Raw genomic sequence first — 23799 nt, forward strand, 5'->3', positions numbered from 1 at the left:
ACCAGCAGGCTACAGCCAAGGGCCAGCCCCGTTCGTTGCGCAGCCAAATCGAGACCTCCGTCTCCCCCGTGCCGAACCCCACCTCTCCTCGATCCGGACGGCCGCAGCAACAGCGCATCTCATCGGGAGGAGCCGAAGAACCGAACAGGAGATGGCGTCGGCGCTGTCCTCCCTGCGCTACGGCGACAGCCTCTCGGTGGTGGGCATCTCCGCCGCGACGGCCGTGCTCTGCGAGGCCATCTCGTGGCTCCTCATCTACCGCACCGCCACCTACAACTCCCTCCGCGCCTCCATCGAGCGCCACTCCCGCAAGCTCGACGCCATGAAGTCCGGCTTCAGCTCCTCCGCCTCCTCCGGCGCCGCAGCCGCCTCCGCGCAGCCCGCCTCGTCGCGGGCCAAGAAGATGGACCGCGTCGAGACCAGCCTCAAGGACGCCGCGCGGGAGCTCTCGCTCGCCAAGCTCAAGTCGGGCGCCGTCGTCGCCGCCGTGCTCTTCGTCGTCTTCGGCCTGCTCAACTCCCTCTTCGAGGGCCGCACCGTCGCCAAACTGCCCTTCGCGCCCATCCCGCTCGTCCAGCGGATGAGCCACCGCGGACTGCCCGGGAACGATCCCACCGACTGCTCCATGGTCTTCCTCTACTTCCTCTGCTCCATGAGCATCCGAACCAACCTCCAGAAACTGCTTGGCTTCGCCCCGCCACGCGCGGCTGCTGCGGCCGGCGGGGGCCTCTTCCCCATGCCCGATCCGAAAGTTAACTGAGGTACTAGATCGATCTCTCTGCTTCAATTTTGGTTGGTACCCTTGATTGATTGAAGATTGTGCTAAACTTGAGTGTACAAGTTACAAAGGTCATCAGATCATGATCCTTGGTCCTGTTGAAAATTGCTTGCTGGATCTACTAGTTAACAAAGCTACAAACGGGAGTATGGTGTTTGTTAGATTAGATCAGACCTTTTGGATGCATGTGAGTGTTATAAGTGATTGGTGGTTTCAGATGGATTGAGTTGATTTTTGTTAGTGTGACCCATTCCTACAGTTTAGCATGTCGCATGGCAATCCTTATATGCTCATAAGAGTAGTCCCATGTATCCATGGCACTAATCACTTTGGTCTCCATCTGCGTTCTGTGTCGCTCTCAATAACACAAACTGATAGCGTATTCAGACACCCCTGGACACAAGGTGGTCCACTTCTGGGTATTGTGCTTACATTTGGAGAGAATCTCTAGTGTCTTGGTCATTTAGATGGTAGATAACTGTTTTCACCATTGACCTCAGAGACTGAATGCAGTGGGCATGGGCGGATTTGGGCCTAGGGCCACTAGAGCCATGGCCCTAGGCGTGGCCCAAGGAACTCCTTATACCGCTCTTATTTTTTCTGGCCCAATCCGTTCCAGAAAGGAGAGGCCCTAGTCTGTTGGCCCAGCGACATCAAACGCGCTCGCAATCATTCGTCACAGGCTCACAGCGCTCGCCTGACCCAGTTTCTGCCCTCTCATAGTCTCGTCGCACCCCCTTGCCCGTTGCCCCTTGCTCTGCGGCTCGGCCATTCGCCTAAGTCCAAACCCTAGCTGCACGGCTTGCAGCTCCAGCGAAGCGGCGTGCAGCCCTCCTGGAATTCAGAGCGGCGTATCCTTGGATTGGAGGTGAGCTGGTGCAATGCTTGGATTTTAGGCGAACAGACGGCGACTAAATTTCTCCAATCCCTGTGTCGTGTGCCGTGCAATTGGGTGTCCTGGTGGCCGGCAATTGGTGTTGACTCGTTCGTGTGGTTGGATGGGAGAAGCAAGCAAGCATGTTAATGTTTAGGCCTGGTACTCCATGCTCCTAATTTTCGCAATCTCCTTTTTAAGGCATGACCCATTCTAGTTTTCTTGATTACTCGTTAGTAGACGGTGATTGCTCCATTGATCATTGGAAGATAATCCTTTTTTTTAAATGTTCCTATTGTTATTGATTGATCTACGCCTGTTTAAGGTGGTACTAAAATGCGGTATCTGAATAAGTTCATCTTTCTGTATGCTAGAACAGGATATTTTTGCAATTTGCTCAAGTTATTTGATGCGGCAAAATAGGCTTGCCTGAATGCGACTTTGCAAATAAAATAGGCTTGCCGGAATAAATTATTATTTTATTTGTTGCCTGTGTGAATTATCAGTAGGGCCTATTATGAATTGCTTAGGCGGCTTGGTGGCCCTAGGCGTTGATTTTCACCAGCTCCGCCACTGGCAGTGGGGTTGCTAAGTTCGCAGAGTTTACGATTCACCTAAATTGCTCATCCATCCATATGTGCAGGATCTCTTCCTGTTTTCTTGTATGTTAGTTAAGTAATGTGCATGGCAATCCCTGCACCTTGTAATGCCTATTTATAGGCCTGTGTAGATTGAATACAACTATACAAGTGTGTGTGCATTGCTATCTTACACTTTTAGTACGCTGTTGGCCTGAAACTAGTGTTAATAAAGGTTGTGTCCTTAGTTATGCTACAGGATAAAAAACGGAAGACTTCTCACTATTGATGACAAAATCCTTAGCACTAACTCGGACTCTGATCTTCTTTGGACTTGAGAAGTGTCTCTGATGCATTGAAGTATGCAGACACTTCGAATGGCTATATAAATCTCGGTATTTCAGCAGTTTAAATGATTTCTATGTTCGATTTGTGAGAGCAGGAATCACGTTTACAGTTTTGCAAAATTTTCACCCAAGGATCTGGAGCCATAATCTGAACTTTTGCTGTCATGATATGGCCTTATAGCTGAATTGCAATGGATAAATTCATAAATAAAATCTGGATTCCAAAAAAAGGTGTGCAGACATTGGCACGCATGCCCGTGCCAGTTTATAACCCTAAGCGATTTGTATATAGAACATTTTTAGATAGGTGCAGTACAGCTAAGTTTTGCTTAGAATCGAAGATATATGGCAATGTGTTACACGGCAGTATGGAACAACCAAGTAAGGACTAAGGATCAATTACCGGACATACACCACTTTTGTTTCACTCGAATTTTAACTCACTCCATTCCAAATTATAAGACATTTTCTCTTTTCTAGATACATTGTGTTTACTATGTACCTAGGCATAATGTATATCTAAGTGCATAGCAAGAACTATGTATCTAGCAAAGCTAAAACACCTTATAATTTGGAATGGAGGGAGTAGCACTCAAATTTCAAAATGGTTGAGGTTCTGTATCTCAGTTAACACCGTGAAAACTGTGAAACTGACTGTTCCCAGCATAGTTGTGAACACTAGTGTCTCTAGAACAACTTTGACTCTTTGAGTAATTGATAGTTAAAATTTAAAAGGTGTGGAAGCAGGCTCCATTATATTCAGTGTGTTTCAAGGTGCAAAAGAGAACCAGATTTCCACATTCCAGCATAATGCCGTTGTTGATGATTTGGTGTATCAGTAATTAGGTTTGAATTGTTGTTGGATCATGGGCTTAGGGATTAAGGACTTTTGAATATTTTTGGATTCAGCTGTTTATAAGTTCCGGGTGGTTGGCCTTGACAATTTTGAATGTCAAATTTATAGTAGTTCTGAATTTAGCCAAGGCTCTATGTAGTATTTGTTCCTGTTAGTCTGCTCGTGTGGATATTTCTTTATTATTAGTTCTGACGTTCAAGTAATGCGTAGTCAAGATTTAAAAGATTCTGGATCCTGGGCATGTATTTTCAGGACTACTTTTATTTCATCTGAGCTTTAAACATGAATTTGTAATTTGTATATTTACAAAGGTATCTATAGCAAGATAGCCCAATAGACTGAACATGTGTAACTTTTCCTGAGAGTTTGCTAGCAAGCTGGAGTTATGGCGGGAATCAGAAACAGGAGTGAATCAGAAACTGGAGTTATGGCGGGAGACTTTGGAGTCCAAAGGTTTTAGACTCAGTAGAACTAAAACTGAGTATATGAGATGTGACTTCGGCACTACTATTCGGGAGGAGGAAGAGATTAGTTTGGAAGGTCAAGTAGTGCCTAGGAAGGATACCTTTCGATATTTAGGATCAATGCTACAGAGAGATGGGGATATTGATGAAGATGTTAGCCATAGAATCAAAGCAGGGTGGATGAAGTGGCGGCAAGCATCTGGTGTCCTATGTGACAAAAGGCTACCACAGAAGCTAAAAGGCAAGTTTTATAGGATGGCAATTAGACCTGCTATGTTGTATGGTGCAGAATGTTGGCCTACGAAAAGACGACATGTTCAACAGATAAGTGTCGCGGAAATGCGTATGTTGCATTGGATTTGCGGTCATACAAGAAGGGATCGAGTTCGGAACGATGATATACGTGATAGATTAGGGGTAGCACCAATTGAAGAGAAGCTTGTCCAACATCGGTTGAGATGGTTTGGACATGTCCAACGGAGACCTCCAGAGGCACCGGTGCGTAGTGGGATCCTAGGCCAGGATAGTAACGTGAAGAGAGGCAGAGGAAGACCGAAGTTGACTTGGGTAGAGGCAATAAAAGGAGACTTGAAAGGATGGAATATACCCAAAGACTTAGCCTTAGATAGGAGTGCTTGGAAGACAGCTATTCATGTGCCTGAACCTTGATTGTTTCTGCTAGGTTTCAACTCTAGCCTACCCCAACTTGTTTGAGACTTAAATGCTTTGTTGTTATTGTTGTTGTTGCTGCCGCTGCTAGCAAGCAAAGTTGTAGCTAGTGATTCAGTCTAAATACCATTCAAGCGCTTAAATGGCGAAGTATTTCTGAACTACAGATAGTTGATGAATAATATTTTCCTTGTTGAGTCAAGAATTCATGTCAGAATCATATTATTTAAGGTTGGGGTCCTGGCATGGCATTCCTGGTCAACCCTTTTCAGTTTCGGACATCCCTTCTAGTTTTTTTTTTCTTTCCAATTTTCTTTTGGTCTGTTGCTCATTCTAGTATGCCATGATTAGTCTCAAAACTACAGAGAATGAACGAATGTAGCCTCCACTTTGTGAAGCAACTATTCTATTATTAGTCATGTGCATTAAAATGTATATCTAAACTTCACCTAAGCACCGCAAGTGGGGCTTCAGCAGCAATTCAGAAAATGCATTGTGACAACAGAAAATGCTCATATATTGCTGTTTATTCTTATGCATAATAATTTTTATTTTCATTTTATTTATTGCTCACTATCTGATCCGCCAACTGTTTTCTTCCGCTGTGTTTATCACCACAGGCTCATCTCCAAGACTAGTGAATCCAAACCAAGAAATAGCATAGTCGACTGGGAAGAAGGTGTTGTACACTATTTACAACTGTACCAATATTCGTACCCAATTCATTTTCCACAACTCTCCGGTATGCTGTTGCACGGTGATTGCAAACCTGAAGGTTGGCTTATTTATTGCATAGACTGAACAAATGAACATGAATTACCTGCTGGGAGGCAGAGAAATGTGCAGCCTGATTTTCGGCCTCTATACGATTCTCCGCTTTTATACTAGGATTGATGATGTCGACGATCTCTTGATTGTATACGCGTCTGATACCATTTGATTTTAGTATCATTGTATACGCGTCTGATACCATTTGATTTTAGTATCATTGGCATAATGTCTCATATTTGTATGTTTTTTATGTGTGAATATCTGCCTATAGTCATCTGTCAGGTTGGCATGTGCAAGTTCGTGGGCTCCATCCGGTGAACTCCGTTGCTGAACTTGGAATACAACCGATCTGCCGGCTGCCACTTTTACCTTACCTCGTCTGAGTTTCATTAAGTGATAAAGTAAAAGACGGTTTTGTCACCAGATTACCGATGTACCGCGTCATTTGTAACCGTACAATCCTCCTCTTAGTAATTTTTTTTTTGTATTTTTAGGTCCTTACAAAATTATTAAGTTGTACATCCCATATTCCTAAATTTGTAAAACAGCAGTACACCCCATATCCCTAAATTTGAATCATGGTGTAGCAAAGTACATTTCTGGAGGTGTACCGCTTAACGAGTTTAGAACTTAGAAATACGTTTTTTAAGTTTATGGATCGAAGTGACGCCCCTTAGACAAGTTTAGGGGTCAATCATGCATTCAACTTAAAAAAGTGCATCTCACTTTTTAGTGTCTGAATAATATTTATGATATGATGTCATTATATTAATCCTACTAGGCTACTTTTGGTTTAACTTCTAGAAAGTGCTTCTGCTGCCAAAAAAAAACATTTAATCACCTTGGATCCTACTTTTGGCTTTTCCAAATGGATGGAGATATAGAAATGTTTTATAGCTCTTTCAAGAGATAAGGAGATGGAATAGGTTTCATATAATACTAGTTGTTTTGACTAACCACTTAACAATTTCCCACATCAATTAGCTCACAACATTTTTTTATACTCCTAGCTCACAGTTAAGCCAAAAGGACCTTTAGAATATTTTTTAAAACAAATTTATTAAAATAAATATTTATTACCTTTTTTGTATACAAGTATAATCCCAAAATATTTGACTCATCGGAAAAGCAAAATATGTTACTCCCTCCATCCCAAAATAAGTGTTCATCTCGCATCTCAAGAAGTCAATTAAACTCAAGTTTAACTAAATATATACAAAAATATACTAATGTACTTATAATACCAGATTAACATCATTAGATTAATCATGTTATATATTTTTATTATAAACTTATTTAGATATATAAACATCAATATTATTTTTTTATAAATATACTCAAACTCGAAATTCATCGACTCCTCGGGTACGAGACCTGCACTATTTTAGGAGAGAGGCTTTACCTTTTTTTCAATTTCAAATGGGGGAACACTCACGATGCGTACCCTCGTGGCTTGCCATATTTGGTTGCTAGGCGGCCATTTACAGACAAAACATAACGTACTCATACCGCAGCGACCAGCAGCGCTTGGATAATTGGATTGCAACAACAGTGGGGCTTGTCGGCAGCATCCACCCGGCATCCACGTCCACCGCGCTGAAAGCCTGACGACCTGACGGATCAGGCGTGGCTGCCCGCGAGCTGGGCGTCCCCACCGCGCTCATTTCCCATCGATGCGCGCTGTTCGCCGTGAGGGCAAAAGTCGCAGGGGGATTCGGATTCCCACCCCACTCCACCAACCCAAGGCGGGCACATACGGCACGGACCACGGACAGGTGTGGGTGTGGCAACCTGGCAGTGGCAGGCGCCGTGTCCTTTTCTTCCTGGCGCGCGCGGTCGGCCTTCTCGGGTCGAGCCCGGCAAACGTCAAACCAGTGACGAAGCAAATCTACCATTGAAGCGATGCGAGCATGACAAAGGAGTACCCTCTACCTCCTCGTCCTCGCCCTCGAAGCCGCCGCGGCCGGATCGTCGTGCTTGCCGTCGCTGGTGAGTCCACGAGACGTGTGTCACCCGGTCGTTAGCCTGGCCGTTCAGCGCGGAGCCCATCTGGCCATCCCGTTCGTATCGAACCGGCACTTCGGCCGCGCGGATCAACCCGGCAAGCCAGCGCGCGCGATGCCCCAGCGGTGGGGCAGCTGCTTCTCGGGCGGCGACGTCCGCGTGGGCGGGCGCGTCCCCGAGGAACCGGAGCCGGAGGTCTTCTCCTTCGCCCACCCCCTCCCGTTCTGGCCCCCAGGTGAGTGGAGACTGGCGACCCCTCCTGTCCTCCCGGTTGGATTTGGGTGCATCTGCGTGGGAGTGTGACTGCCCAGTGCCCCGTCAATCCACCCCACCATTTCGCGAAATGTGTGGCCGCTAGATTTGTTAACTGGTTAGCTAATCGATCCGGCGTTGCATTCTGGGCAGGCGGGGGATTCGCGCGGGGGAGGATACGCATCGGCGGAGGGGAGCTGGAGCTCGCCGCGGCCACCGCGTTCCAGAAGATCTGCACCCTGTCGTCGCGGCGGCGTGGCGGCGGCAGCGCCACCTTTTACCGGCCGGTCGGCGTCCCAGCGGGGTTCTCCCTCCTGGGCTACTACTGCCAGCCAAACTGCCGCCCGCTCCACGGCCACGTCCTCGTTGCCAGAGCGGGGGAGCGCCCGCCCGGCGCCTCGCCTCAGCCGCCGCCGCTCTGCAAGCCGCTGGACTACGCGCTCATCTGGGAATTCCATGCCGGTGGCAACCGTGCCAATGCTGGCCACGGGTACGGCCGAAGCGACGCCTACTTCTGGGTCCCCGTGCCGCCGGAGGGGTACTGGGCGATCGGGTGCCTCGTGACGACGGAACGGCGGAGTCCACCGCTCGAGGAGGTGGCATGCGTCCGCGAGGACCTCACGGACGAGTGCGAGCTGCACGGGCCGCTGCTCCGCCTGCAGCTGCCGGGGCCGTCGTCGTTCTTCACCGTGCAGGGCGTGCGCCCGGTGCGCCGAGGGATGTGGGGGAAAGGAGTGTGCGTGGGCACCTTCTGCTGCGCCGCTGACGGGCTCCCCCCGCGCGAGCACGGCATGGCGTGCCTGGGCAACGCCGAGCTGGACCTGTCGGCGATGCCGACGCTGGAGCAGGCGCACGCGGTGATCCGGCACTACGGCCCCACGTTGTTCTTCCACCCCAAGGAGGTCTACCTGCCGTCGTCCGTCTCCTGGTTCTTCAAGAACGGAGCCACATTGTACAAGCGAGGTGGAGACACCGCGGGCGAGGAGATCGACGGCGAGGGGTCCAACCTCCCTGGCGGGGGTTGCAACGACGGGGAGTACTGGATCGACGTTCCCGGCGGCGAGCGGGGCCGCGCCGTGTGCCGCGGCAACATCGACAGCGCGGAGCTCTACGCGCACGTGAAGCCGGCCATGGGCGGCACGTGCACCGACGTAGCCATGTGGGTGTTCTGCCCGTTCAACGGCCCGGCGAGGCTCAAGCTGGGTCCGATCAGCCTCCCACTGGGCAAGACCGGGCGGCACGTCGGGGACTGGGAGCACTTCACATTCCGCGTCAGCAACCTCACCGGTGAGCTCATGGGCGTGTACTACTCGCAGCACAGCGGCGGGCACTGGGTGGACGCCTCCGCGCTGGAGTACATCGACGGCAACCGGCCCGTGGTGTACTCGTCCAGGAACGGGCACGCGAGCTACGCGTACCCTGGTGTGTACCTGCAGGGCTCGGCCGCGCTCGGGGTCGGCATCCGCAACGACGCCGCTCGGAGCAGTCTATTCGTGGACTCCAGCGCCAGGTACCGCATCGTTGCGGCGGAGTATCTGGGCGAGGGCGCCGTCGTCGAGCCGCAGTGGCTGCAGTTCATGCGGGAGTGGGGTCCGACGGTGGTGTACAAGTCGAGGAAGCGGATGGAGTGGATGGTCGGGCGCTTACCTCCCCGGCTCAGGTGCAGAGCGGAGAGCATGCTGAACAAGATGCCCAACGAGCTGTCCAGGGAAGAAGGGCCGACCGGGCCCAAGGAGAAGAACAACTGGGAGGGAGACGAGAGATGGTAGGAACAATGCCGGACGATATGATATATGATATGTGTGGCTTACATTGACGTGCTTTATCGTAGAACTGAGATAGCGGTGTTGTTCTCAAACTAACGAATCAGTTCTTGATTGCCATATATTGTGTCACCGTAATTTGTCCATTCAAATTGAGGTGAATATAAGTCCCGGTCCGAACTCTGGCAAAAACGGTAGACATAATTCTTTGATTGAATAACTTCATCACTATTTGTTGGTTTGCGTAAACGTTGTCGGTTTGCCACAACAAAATATGACAAATGCCGACGTGTCTTCCTCTGCCACTTGGTTGTAAAAAAGGATGTTCACAAAATGGGTCAGACAGAAAAATGACCCCCACCACCTATCAATGTAGCTAACTATGTGTAAAGATCATAACAACTGAACCTATAAAAGATTGCTGTGAGCAGAGTTTATGTCCTCTTGTCATCATCACTGCTCTCACTGCCATCACTGCTGGGGGAAACAGGAATAGAAAATTTGTAATTGTCGTTCCAACTCGATGAAACATGACAGCATCGCAAGCATATACGATGTAGATGGTGGTAACAAGCTAATTACCCATACCTCTCCTCGTTAAGCTTTGCGATTTTCTTCACTTCCAAGGCAGTCATGCCCAGGTACTTTTGCGCCGCTGTAACATTATCTGGCCCTGGAAATGGAGGCCCAGGTACTTCCAAGCCAGTCATGCCCAGGTACTTCCAAGCAGAAAGGGTTGTCTTTTGAGACGTGTTGTTGAAGAAGATAAAAAATGGGTATTGAACCTTTTGCCTGTAGCGCTACTCAAATGATGAATGTGTCTTGTATTTTGGGTCACGGTTGTTGGAGACATTCTTACAAAGAGAACAGCGCTTGATAAGGAATGGTATGATATAGTAACAGTAGGAAACAAAGAACAAGAAATGGAAGTACCTTTAGTCAACTGGAAAACATGAAGGGCGCAGCGTTCCGCTGCTAGACGTACAGGCATGCTAGAGTCCTTCAAAACATCAGCAATTGCCGGGCCCAATATAGAGTGATGTGTAGCAAGAGATGAATGATTTATCTACAAGAAGGAACCATTAAATTACCACCATGTCACCAAGAATAAAGGTACCACGTACATCGAGATAAAGAGGCTCCAATGATAAACCTTTGCAGCAGCTTTGATACACGACGAAGATCTTCTCCCAACTTCACTTGAATCATCACGCAAGGCCAAGACAAGCAACTGAACAAGTTGCAAGGTGCCGCCTTCTGACTGTAGCTGGAAACAGAGTATCCTTCCCAGAGTTCTTGTAGCAACTTCACGAACAGGGAACTTCACACAGCACAGACAAGAGTTACAGACACCACAATAATAATTACAAACAGACGAGGCACACATCTTGATCCAATCAATACCTTGTCGTCTTTAAGAGAATCTTTCAGAAGATCAACCAGAGATGGAAAGGATGCCAAATGACACAATTTTGATGGAGAATGCATTGATATGGATGAGAATGCTAACAAAGCACCATGCCTGGTACACCAGTCTGATGAGGTGCTCACGTTCAATAGGATTTGCACCAAATCTGAAATCTCTGTCTCCTCCATGTACTGTAAAGAAAGCATGGATATTACAGTCAATAAATGCAACCAATTATAGTAAGAAGAGACTAATAAATGTGTGGAAGAGTGGATCTTCCCAGATCAAACAAAGGAAAGTTCATCCATGAATGCACTGGCAAACATGATAGTTCCTCGAAAACGTTGCTCTTATTTTTTTTTATCAACTTTACGCTCAACTGTTGCAGACTATCATGTATTACGCCAGTTTGTGTTAGTTCGCTGCATTGCTCATCAGTCCTTGAGTGAACAAAGAACAATAGTTAATCTGATGACTGATAAGCAATGCAGCGAAGCAACACAGGATGAAGAGTAGCCAAAAGAAGTCCACAAATACATTGGACACAATTTTCAGACACTTGCAAACCATTAGCCTGTGCATAATGTTCTTGAATGCACATATTAGGGAAGCTAGCAGTCGCCACTCCAACATTTCCACTTACTTCAATAAAAAAACTCAGAAAAGAGAATCAATTATCTCATTGCAATTGAAGTTCTCATTTGACAATCACTTTGCTCAAGTACAGTGTATCGAGTTGCATATTAAAAAATGTTGCCCTTTTCTTTGAGTTAGCAGAATGTAGTTCTTTTTGGTATATACCATTCAAACACTAGTTAGACAAATAAGCAACATGATTTTCGATATCATCAAGCCTTTTACATCCAGAATTGACAAGGGATACACAAGAATGCAAGATTTATCATTACCTGAGACAATGTGCCAATCACTTTTGCAGCACAACTGCGGACATCATCAGCTTGAGCCTGCAGCAGATCTTCAAGAAGAGCACATCCACGTGACCTTATTGCAGAGCTGACACTTTTGCCAGCATGTTTGATAACCCCATTTAAGCGCAGAAAGCACACTTTCTTTGACAGATTCATCTCCTGACTGTATAAAAGAAAGAAAAAAAAATCAATTACTTTTGAACTTGCAGCAGCATCATTTCTCATATTAACAAAAGAAGAGACAACATCCGCGCAACCTGCAACATGGACAGAAGATCGCTAACTAAAGGATCCACCCGTGTGCTAAGAGCACTAAGCTTTCCGAGAGCAGCTGCAGCCCTCGTCTGGACAGACCTGCAATTCAAACATATTCACATGTGGAGGTAAAAGCATAACTGAAAAGGACATAGAAAAAGATAATACTCACCTATTGTTATCCTGTAGACATTTCACAAATGTAGTTTGAAGTGGTGGAAGGAAGGGCTTAAGTGCAATTCCACCTTTCATGATGATGATTGTCAGGGTTGACAGGATAGCTGACTTAACTTGCCACGGAAACCGATCACCAAGGATGCAAATAAGAGGTCTACATACACAAAAAATCTAGATTAGAGCTACAATGGCAGGCATGGCATAGAGCAAAAAAATCATCCAACTTACCATGTGAGCAAATACAAGGTCAGGCAATTCGACAGACTGTTTAGAGTACTGTTTTATTCTCAGGTCATGCTCAGGGGAAGCTTCAGCTTCTCAAAAAGATTATCTCTACTGAGGAAGCAGCTGGACCTTTTTTTTTTTTTTGTGTGTGTGTGTGTGGGTGGGTGGGGGGGGGGGGGGGGGGGGGGGGGGTGGTTCTAGTTGCTCAGAAGGTACAGAAGACAATACAGCAAAAGCTACAACTTGGCAGCAATAATGTCATTTTTACCATTCAATTTGTAGTGTATGGATTGTCTCCTGATTTCCCCGATGTATGAACATATGGTTTATGCCTTGTCCCAGTCACCAGGGGATCAGGTAAAAATCGAACAAATTGTGAAGCAGCAGATAGGTGGAGTGAAAGAAAATGAATATTTCAAAAACATGAAATCATCAATAGGCGAACTGCATAGAGCACCAATAATTGACATATAACCACCATAGCACCAATAATCGACTAGGCGTACTCGTTCATTTTATGAAAACAAGAAGATTTTAGGGCCTAGCTTTGAAACAATATAGAATGCTAAGGAGCTGTTCGGTTGTCAGCTGGACATGTGGTGGGATGCCTCATGGTTGCAATGACATTGGGTTTTCCTCAAACAGCACAAATCCTCATATGTGAAACATTCAAAAGGGCAATCACAAAATTGAAGCAATTTCAAGAAGATAAAAAACATACCCTGTAATTGGCACTACAACTTCCTTAAGAGTCTTCTCGCTTGTTACGTCAATTAACTCTCCTAAACCTTCAGCTGCCTGCTCCTTTGTTTCGGCCGACCCACTAATTAAACCCTGGAGTTCAATAGAAATGTGTCAGATGTCCTCATGCCTGAAATTAATCTTGGGCTGCACTTTCTTACACTCGAAATTTAAATATGTGTACACCATTATAAATGAAAATGCACAAATAAATACCTGCTGAAATATAGGAAGAAAAGGCTGCAGTGCTTTAGGAAGACATAAACCAGGCACAAGAATAGACACACCCTGAAAATGGAACAGAAGTTTTAGTCTAGGACAGGAGCTACCTCAAAGATTTCAGCTTAAAAATTAGTGGCTACTTTAGTAAGTAACAGCAACAGCACATGCATAGCACAAATTTTAGTGGTTCAGTTCAAAGTAGAACCTTTCACCTTCTACGCTCTTTATCTCTGGCCATAGAGACAGCATCGCGCACTAGTTTTATATGCGTCGGGAGCTGTTCCTTTGGAACAGATGCAACAACTCTTGAAAATGCTTCTAAAGCAGCCTGTTAATCATCAGAAGTTGAGAGGAAACCAATTAGATAGGCTGAACCCTGCCTCATTGATGCCTGCACACAAATAATACGTTAAGAAATGAACGAAAAAGGGTAAAAGCAAGGCCCAATATTATTCAAATTCCCAATCTTTCTAAAAAAAATCTCAGGCCAAACAACCTGACTGTCATTGATTCCTCTTAGAAGCTCAGGTATCAAAGTTTCAACTCCTTCCTCATCAATAACCAACAGAACAGTTTTAGCAGCTTTCCTGGCTGAGTTTTGTACATCCTACAGATGAGAGAGACAGAGAGAGAGAATGTAGGAACAACAGAATATACAGGTATTAGTAAGATGCCTAGATAGAAAATGTTGGCGTTTAGAATGAAAAATGTTTCTGTTTAGCATGCATCTCACCGCATCATCATCATCCATAGCAAGAATCAGTGCTGGGAGAACAGTTCCAATATGTGAATTCAAACCTGGCCCGGCAACCTCTGCTAGAGCACCTAATGCATGTGCATTAAATGAACTGCACCAATAAAGCAATTTGTCAATAAAACAGTGCTATCTGAATGTAAATAAAAAATATAATATCAGTAGACAACTCACGAGAGGGGGGGGGGGGGGGGGGGGGTGCTGGACTAATTTGGGCAATATATGGGCCAAAACAGCTGCTGTTCTGACACTGTAGAATCACATCCAAAGGTCAATATTTGTGAGTTGTAGACTTGAAGTCAGACATCTGATCTCACCAAATTAACGAGAACCAGAAAAGAGAATAAAAGAAAACCTTAAAATCTGCTTTAGACCATCAAGGCCTGTTGCAGATGTATCATCATCTTCCAAAGCCCGTAGTAATGTGGGGACAATCTCATCAATGGCTTGCAGCCCAGCACTCTATATAAGGTGAATAAGTTAAAAAGAAGAAAAAAAAGACAAATCATCCGTAATATCAGAAATTCAGAACAGGTTTGAGCTCAAATACCTTGTACAGAGTACTAAACGCTAACCCAGCAGATTCACGGACCTCTTGGGTGCTGTTTCGATAGATATGGCTAGATGAGAACATCAGATAAAAACAACAAAAAGAACAGCAAGAAAGCATACCTGTCGCATAGAGCAGTACGAATGGTAGGAATAAGTTCATCCATAAAACTTAATAGCTGGTGTTTCCCCACACTGCCCATAACCTCACTCAAACCAATGCAAACTCCCTGAAAAGCAAGAGTATTGAAGTATGTTGACCATTTCAATGAGTCCATATTAAACAAATAAATGTTCAGCTCAAAATAAATAAACAAAAACATAGGAACTTTTAAGACGAGCAGAAATTTTCACAGGAAACGATATAAATATTTTGAAGTCAATATCTACTTTAAAAAATATCCTTGTAAACATCAGTGGAACTATTCCTGGGGGCATTAAGAACAGACTGATCCAGCAAGCCCAAATAGGCTAGACATGAAACCAAGAGACAACAATAAGTGATATAAGAGTAAACAGTGCATTTGTAACAATAGAAAAAAGGTAATCAATGTTAGATAATCTACTGCTACCTTGTGTGAACACAGCAAGGGGAAGGCGGCGCTGTAATACTGTAGCCACTGTAGGTGCAGGCGCCGAACTGCTCACCTGCAGCACTGTAGGCACATGCAGAGGCCGGCGTAGAGTCAGCCCTGTATGTTATCTAGTCACTGTTGCAGCAGGGCAGCTGTACTGAGACTAGATGGATAGAGTTGTATAAATAGACTACCACGGCAACTCAGTAAAGAGAGTTCAGATTTGCCATCTCCCATACAGGGCTTCGGCCAACGCTGGTGTCTTGTACTGTGTGTGTATGCTCTGTTCTCCCTTCTTCTTCTAGCTCTAGCCATAGTGCGTAGGGACGAACAACGCTTGTTCGTGGTCGGCACGGCTAGTGGGTGCTCGGCAACACTAGCGGGTGCTCGGCAACACCGGTGAGTGGTTCACTCACCTGAGCCAGTGATCCTGTAGGCCAACAAGTGGTATCAGAGCCATACAAGCGCCGTCGCCAGACTAACCGCTAGCGATAACGGGCGGTTCGGAAATGGACGACAGCAGTGGCACTGCTGTGGCTGCCCAGCCACGATCGGAGGTCGTTGTTCGCACGGTGCGGGAGGTCAGTGACACCAGTTGGCCGATGCTGACTCGCACCAACTATGGAGAGTGGTCGGTGACCATGAAGGTCAAGCTTAGAGCCCGACGGCTCTGAAATGTTGTTGACAAGGGCACCGACAATGAGGAAGATGACATGTCAGCGTTGTAGGCTATCCTCGCTGCTGTACCGGCGAAGTACAGGGAACCGTTGGGGGCGAAGAGCTCGGCTAAGGAGGCTATTGCGGCCACTATCCACCGCCCGCAGACCGCGCAAAGAAGGCGACAGCCCAGCTTCTGAAGCAGGAGTACGCGAACCTCAAGTTCAAGGATGATGAAACGGTGAAGGACTTCTCCCTCCGCCTGCAGACGCTCATCAGCAAGCTGAAGAGCCATGGCATCACCATCGACGAAGAGGCGGTGTCTAAGTACCTCCACTTCGTGCCGACAAAGTACATCCGAATCACTCTCTCAATAGAGACGATGTTGGACTTATCCACCATCACCATTGAGGATGTGACAGGCCGTCTACGGGCGGTGGACGAGCGCCTGGAGCAGGCGACAGCAACGAAGGACAACGGGAAACTCCTGCTGACGGAAGAGGAGTGGGCTGCTCGGAGGAACTCTGAGCCGCGGTGGCGATGGCAAGCGCCGCAGCAAGTCTTCTTCGGAGAAGAAGCAGGTCAACCCCAACACCTGTCGGCGTTGCGGGAAGATGGTCCATTGGGCACGGGAGTGCCCAAATCGCAAGCAGGAGAAGAAGACTCATGCTCATCTGGCGCAAGCTGATGATGAGGATGAGGCACTATCCTGATGGCGACGTTCTGTGCACTGCACGACGTCGAGACCGAGGAGAGGGAAAAGGCCACGATGGTGGAAGGACTTGGGAAGGCCCTAAAGACCATCAACCTCGACGAACCACGCGCCCAAGTCCACCTCGGACGTGTGGGCGCCGACCAGGAGCAGCGGTGGTATCTGGACTCTAGTGCCAGCAACCACATGACGGGCTCCAAGGAATCCTTCTCCGAGCTCGACGATGATGTTACCGGTACAGTGAAGTTTGGTGACAGCTCAAGGGTGGCTATCCAAGGGCGCGGCACCATCATCTTCAAGTGCCAGAACGGAGAGCACCACGCGCGCTAACGGATGTATATTACATCCCGCAACTGCGTTCCAACATCATCAACATTGGTCAACTGAATGAGCGCGGTAGCAAAGTACTGATCAAGGACGGAGTCCTTAGGATCAGGGACCAGGAGCAGCGACTTCTTGCCAAGGTGAAAAGGTCTCTGAACCGGTTGTACCTGCTCGACCTGAAGGTAGAGCAGCCGGTGTGCCTGGCGGAAGACACTCCGAGGAACCGTGGATGTGGCATGCCCGGTTCAGACATCTCAGCTTCCACGCGCTTGGTCGGCTGAAGAAGATGGTCCGAGGGCTACCCCACATCAAGCACGGAGGCGAGCTGTGTGACAGCTGCTTGGCCGGGAAGCAGAGGAGGCTACCATTCCCAAAGACGGCCAAGTATCACGCAAAGGACGCTCTCGAGCTCGTCCATGGCGACCTCTGCGGGCCGATCACGCCTGCTACAAACGGTGGTCGGCTATACTTCCTCCTGCTCTTAGATGATTGCAGTCGCTATATGTGGCTGCAACTCCTGACGAGCAAGGACGAAGAGGCGGCGACGATCAAGAAGTTCAAGATGCGCGCCGAGGCCGAGAGCGGCAAGAAGCTCCGTGTACTGAGGACTGATCGCGGTGGAGAAATCACTTCGGTGGAGTTCACTGCGTACTGCGCGGATTAGGGTGTGGGGCAACACCACATCGCGCCATACTCGCCACAACAGAATGGCGTGGTGGAGCGACGAAACCAGATGGTGGTCGGCATGGCCCGATCCATGATGAAGGCCAAAGGCATGCCGACAAGGTTCTGGGGGGAGGCGGTGACCACGGCGGTGTTCATCCTCAACCGTGCTCCGACCAAGGCCCTGACGGGCAAGACGCCGTTAGAAACTTGGTATGGACGCAAGCCGAGCGTGTCCTTCCTCCGGACATTCGGCTGCATCGACCACGTCAGGAAGACGAAGCCGAACCTCACCAAGCTGGAGGACAGGAGCACACCCATGGTGTTCCTGGGCTACGCAGAGGGTACCAAGGTGTACGGCTCTACGACCCACGCGGAGACAAGGTGCTTGTCTCGCGCGACGTCGTGTTCGACGAGGAGGCGACTTGGGACTAGAGCAGCCCGAGCACGGGGGAAGCTGGCGGTTTCACCAGCACCTTCGTCGTCGAGCACTTAATCATCCACGGTGGTGGAGATGCTAGGAAAGAGGTGCCGAGCACTCCGGGAGGAGTGCCGAGCACTCTGGCGGTAGAGCCGAGCACTCCTGGGGCAGTGCCGAGCACTTCGGGAGGGATGTCGAGCACTCCTAAAGGGATGCCAAGCACGCCAGGAGTGGTGCTAAGAGGTTCTGTAGTGGTGGCGACCACTCCAGGACGGGTGCCGAGCACTCCCGTGGCAGAGCCAAGATGTCTTGCAGTGGTGCCGACCACTCCAAGACTGAGGCTGGGCACTCCTACAGTGTGGCCAAACACTGCAGGAGTTATGACGAGCTGTCCAGAAGTAGTGCCGAGCACTGCAACTAGGGTGCCGAGCACTCTAGGTGTTGTGCCGCGAACTCCGGCGGAACAGGGAACTCCATCGATGCTAATCGAGTTCGCCTCACCTCCAAGTGACATCACTGAGTTCGTGGATGCCTTCCACGAAGGTGAGGTGCGGTTCCATAGGCTGGACGACATCGTCGGCGGCACAGGCCCCTCAGGACTGGTTGGTCAGCTGCTCAATGACGCAGAGCTGCTGCTCGTCAGTGCAGAGGAACCACCCATGTTCGCGCTAGCAGAGCGCGATGGAAACTAGCGACGGGCGATGCTGAAGGAGATGAAGGCGATCGAGGAAAACGAGACTTGACAGCTCATCGATCCACCTCTAGGATGCCGTCCGATCAGCATGAAGTGGGTGTACAAGGTCAAGCAGGACGAGCTCGGCGCCATTGTCAAGCACAAGGCGCGTCTCGTCGCCCGAGGCTTTGTTCAGCGCGAGGGCATAGACTTCGAGAAGGTCTTTACGCCAGTAGCGCGCATGGAGTCGGTCCGTTTGCTACTAGCTTTGGCAGTAGCAAAGGACTGGCGCATCCATCACTTGGACGTTAAATCGGCCTTCCTCAACGGTGAGCTGGCGGAGACGGTCTTCGTCAGGCAACCTCCAGGTTTCGCCGTCAAGGGAGAGGAGCACAGGGTGCTCCGACTACGCAAGGCGCTCTACGGGCTGTGGCAGGCTCCTTGAGCATGGAACGCCAAGCTTGACGCCACGCTGGGCGAGCTTGGGTTTCAGCGGTGCGCAACCGAGCACGTGCTCTACACACGGCGATGGGGGGAGGAGGAGCTCGTCGTCGGTGAGTATGTGGATGACTTGATTGTCACCGACGCGCGCACGGAGGACATCAACGACTTTAAGCGCGAGATGGCGGCTCGTTTTCGAATGAGCGATCTCGGCGCATTCTCCTACTATCTCGGCATCGAGGTGGGACAGGGGAAGGAGGAACTCACGCTCGGTCAGAGCGCGTATGCCTCCAAGCTGTTGGAGAGGAGCGGCATGGCTGAGTGCAAGCCATGCATGACTCCGATAGAGGAGCGGCTGAAGCTGACGAAGGTCAGCACAGCAGTGAAGGTGGATGCAACACTCTACCGGAGCATCATCGGCGGTCTGCGCTACCTAGTCCACACGAGGCCAGACATTGCGTTCGCCGTGTGCTACGTCAGTCGCTTCATGGAGGATCCCAGAGAGGATCACTGGGCTGCGGTGAAGCGGCTACTGCGCTACGTCAAAGGGACGGTGGATCAGGGGATCATCTTTCCCAAGACCGACGAGAGTAGGCTGCAACTCACTGTATTCAGCGATGCAGACATGGCAGGGGACATCGACGGACGACGGAGCACCTCTGGCGTGCTCGTCTTCCTCGGGTCGGCTCCAATTTCATGACTGTCGCTGAAACAAAAGGTGGTGGCGCTATCTATGTGCGAGGCAGAGTACATAGCGACAGCCACAGCGACGTGTCAAGTTGTGTGGCTGCGCCAGCTGCTGGGTGAGCTGACCGGTGTGGAAGCTCACCCACCAGCACTGATGGTGAACAACCAGCCCGCCATCGCCCTCGCGAAGAATCTGGTTCTGCACGACCGGAGTAAACACATCGACGTGAAGTTCCACTTCCTCAGGGACTGTGTCGATGGAGGGCAGATCGTCATCGAGTTCGTCGAAATTGGTCGGCAACTCGCGGACGTCCTCACCAAGCCACTCGGACGTCTTCGACTCACGGAGCTGAAGGAGATGATCGGCATGAAGGGGTACAAGGGTTAGCAGTACGATTATGGAAAGATTGTTAGATAATCTACTGCTACCTTGTGTAAACACAGCAAGGGGAAGACGGCGCCGAAAAGACCCCCTGCTGTGATACTATAGCCGCTGTAGGTGCAGGCGCCGAACTGCTCATTTGCAGCACTGTAGGCACATGCAGAGGCCGACGCAGAGTCAGCCCTGTATGTTATCTAGTCACTGTTGCAGCAGGACAGCTGCACTGGGACTAGATGGATAGAGTTGTATAAATAGACTACCACGACAACTCAGTAAAGAGAGTTCGGATTTGCCATCTCCCATATAGGGCTTCGGCCAACGCTGGTGTCTTGTACTGTGTGTGTATGCTCTGTTCTCCCTTATTCTTCTAGCTCTAGCCATAGTGCATGGGGATGGACAACGCTTGTTCGTTGTCGGCACGGCTAGTGGGTGCCCGGCAACACTAGCGGGTGCTCGACAAGACTGGTGGGTGGTTCACTCACCTGAGCCGGTGATCCTGTGAGCCAACAATCAATAGCCTAGGCCAAGGTTTGGGCACATGGATTGATTTAAGCTACTAATAATTTTAAAAATACATTTGTGCATATATACATTCCACTGAAAACAACAACAACATTCTATTCAGAAATATACATAGAATGCTCCTATGTTATTCAAAAAATGGTTGAGATATTGGGCTCTTTCAGGCATCTTCTGTAGTGAGTAGTGACCATGAGCAGGTCAATGCAGTAGCAAATTCTAGTTATCCTCTACATCTACACATTTCGGGTGGCGCAAATGTGCTGAGACTGGCAGCTATTTGCTGAGTTATATACTTATATCTAAAACATGAACTAAAGTTACTTTGGATAGAAAATCCATTAAAACTCCTGATTATGTTATGCCTGCACTCTTATGTAACATTGGGCAGTTCTATACTCAGCAAAGATGCAGGAGTTGGTCATTGAAGGTGTGAGCATCATGATACAGAAAGTTTTTTTCGCCGCAAACACATAGGAGAGCTGTGTATCATCATTATATTAAGAAAAAAAGGGTATAATAAACCCGTATAACAGTCACACAAACCACACACCCTAGACGTCAGAGCATGAAGAAGGGCACAGGACTTCGGATGTTTCTTGCTTGTCTGCTAGGAACAAAGCATGTTGTGACGTTTGGATTTCTGTAATTGTTGATGTTCAATTCTGAACTGAGGTGGTCTTGGTTGTAATAGATTACTCAGTTAAGTTCTGGTTCTGCCTCTTCCTAATAGTATTTTTTTTCTCGAATACGCACGAGTGTGCATATCATTGTATTAGAAGAAAGAGTTTATAATACAATACAAGAGTTCCGGTCCCGGCTGTTAGTTTTTGTGCACGCTACATTATGAAATAAAACGTTCCTGATCCATGATCCATGGCTATCTTGACGACGTCCTAGCCCTGCGCCAGTGCACGTAGCCCGCCTGCTCCGGCTTGAATCCAGTGGTTGGCTTCGGCCTTGATGATGTGCAGTAGGTCGCCGACGGTCGATGTCGACTCCCGGAAACATCTTGCGTTCCGTTCTTTCCATAGTTGCCAGGAGACAAGGGCGAAGAGGGAGTCCATGCCGTTTCGCCGATCGCCGTTGAACACTGACCTCAATCGGCCCAAGCACCTCATCTTTAGGTGTTTCCTGACGGCGTTCTCTGCCTCGATAGATGTCGCCGCTCCTGCGCGCAGTCTAGCTGAAGCACCAGCTCCCAAGCACCTCATCTTCCTAATAGTAGCAAAATATGAATCAGATTTGTTGCTGTTTGGGGGCAGGTTTGGATCTCCTAGCGTCTTGTTTGCTGGTCTGTCTCCTAACTCTCTTATCTGTTGGGTGCTTATATTTCCGTTCATGTTAATGGAAATGGGGGACAGCAATTTTTTGGGGAAATTTTTTTTTATCCTCCAGACACATTTTATTAAGACAACTTACTTGTCTTCTGCTAGCACTTGGGTCTTGAGTCCTTGTGACAGGATTGGAATAATCGAGGGCAAAACTCTTTCACCAAGCTTCCTTACAAGCTCACCAAGTGATCTTCCAGCAACCTGCAAAATGGCAATACAAAGCAAAATCAAAATGATATAAATCCCTACAGATATCAAACAGCACATGAAATAGACCAAACCTGACGCCTTTCTGAAGAAGATGATGCAAGAGACGAAATAAGTGTGTCCATAAGTACTGGCATTATCTCTTTGAGAGTTCTTGGAGTATTTGCTACAATTGTCTTCCAGACATGTAATGCAGCCTGAGATGAAGAGAAAATTAGAACAAGGGCCAGGAATGCCAAACAGTGGCAAACTGGCAAATTTTAAAAGCATAATAAAGAAAAGCAACATAATCCACTGATCTAAAAAGGGCTATTAATGAAGATGACTTAAAATAAAGCATATACCTGCCGGACAGTCAAGCTGACATCAGAACGAACCATATAAATGGCAGCAAGAACTTCATTGCGTTTCTCCCTTCCAAGTACTTCAATAATAGCACGCCCCTGAGCCTCTGTACTAGCACCTTCATCGTCACTTCCACCCTCAAGGATTGCCTTCCCAGAAGTTCCAGCGACCTAAAGATAGAATTGTTACCAGATGATGCAACAAATAAAGTGAACCTAATACCCGAGTTCAGTTCTAAACAAATGAGATATCGACCTTAAGGCCCTGTTTGGCATAGCTCCAACTCGGATGGAGCTGCTCTACTCCAGAACTCCAGGTGGAGCCAGCTCTGGGTGGAGTTAGAACTGTCTGATGGAGGTGTTTGGCTGGGAGGGTGTCCCTAGCTCCAAAAAAGAGGAGTTTGAGGGTAGATTGCCATTCTTGCCCTGCTTATGTGGGTCCCACTGTCAGTGACTAATCTATTCTTTTTTTTCCTCTCCTCTTTTCCTCTCCGTTTCGTCTCTGTCAGCGGCTCGGCGGCGTCCATGAGGTCTGATCGTCCATGATCCGTCCTCAGCGGGGACCGCCCGCCCAGCTCACACCCAGCGCCCCCAGCGGCGCAGCCACTCGACGGCGCTCTGCTGGGCTTGGCTGGCCGACACACGAGCAGCTGCGCGGATTCCTTTGTCGCCTCCCGCCGCGCGCCTGGAACGGAATAGAAGCTTTTGCTGAGGGCCTGGGGCGTCGAACGGAATGGCCTGGGCCCTAGCGGGCGGCTGGCCGGCATGCCATGTGCGGCCACAGCTGCGTGCGAGCCGGGGAGGTACGCCACGCCACGCCATCAGGCAGGCGGCAGGGCAGGGCAGGGCAGCCGCGCGCGTCGCGACACTCTGGCTCGGGAGTCACTGTGCGGGGGCTCGGGATAAATAAAATCGAACCGTTTTTCTGTGTAATCAGTGGCAGTGGTGGATAATTTTCCATCAACTCCACGAGGAGGTTCATATTGAGTGATTTTGGAGCTGCAAAAGGGGTGCTCCAAAACTCCACCTCCATTTATACTACAGCTCCATGGAGTCGGCAGCTCCATAGAGTTTCGGAGTTGGGGTGTTTAGCTGGATTTTTTTATAGAGTTGTTGGAGTTTATGAGTGGAGCCATACCAAACAGGCCCTAAATAAGAGATCCCCGAGAAGTTCAACGGAACTTTGTCGGATACGCCAATTATCACTGAAGATCCCATCCTCGATAGCAGGAAGCAACAAAGGT

The 23799-nt window shown here is 48.7% G+C and overlaps 2 protein-coding genes and 1 pseudogene across 2 annotated transcripts; 2 read left to right on the plus strand and 1 right to left on the minus strand.

The window, feature by feature from the left end:
* Nucleotides 1-5483, plus strand: LOC136519524 (uncharacterized). The gene is made up of 2 exons (XM_066512918.1): nt 1-761; nt 5187-5483. Exon 1 carries the CDS (start codon nt 152-154, stop codon nt 758-760), a length of 609 nt encoding a protein of 202 aa, XP_066369015.1. The 5' UTR covers nt 1-151; the 3' UTR covers nt 761; nt 5187-5483.
* A 1605-nt stretch (nt 5484-7088) lies between these two features.
* On the plus strand, nt 7089-9415 carry LOC136519537 (hypothetical protein At1g04090-like). The gene is made up of 2 exons (XM_066512925.1): nt 7089-7576; nt 7747-9415. The coding sequence occupies exons 1-2, from the start codon at nt 7456-7458 to the stop codon at nt 9360-9362; spliced, it is 1737 nt and encodes a 578-aa protein (XP_066369022.1). The 5' UTR covers nt 7089-7455; the 3' UTR covers nt 9363-9415.
* Nucleotides 9416-9551: 136 nt separating this feature from the next.
* On the minus strand, nt 9552-23377 carry LOC136536197 (protein ILITYHIA-like; annotated as a pseudogene).
* Nucleotides 23378-23799: the final 422 nt, after the last annotated feature.

Source organism: Miscanthus floridulus, chromosome 2 (genome assembly GCF_019320115.1).
Source record: "Miscanthus floridulus cultivar M001 chromosome 2, ASM1932011v1, whole genome shotgun sequence".
Classification (NCBI taxonomy): Eukaryota; Viridiplantae; Streptophyta; class Magnoliopsida; order Poales; family Poaceae; genus Miscanthus; species Miscanthus floridulus.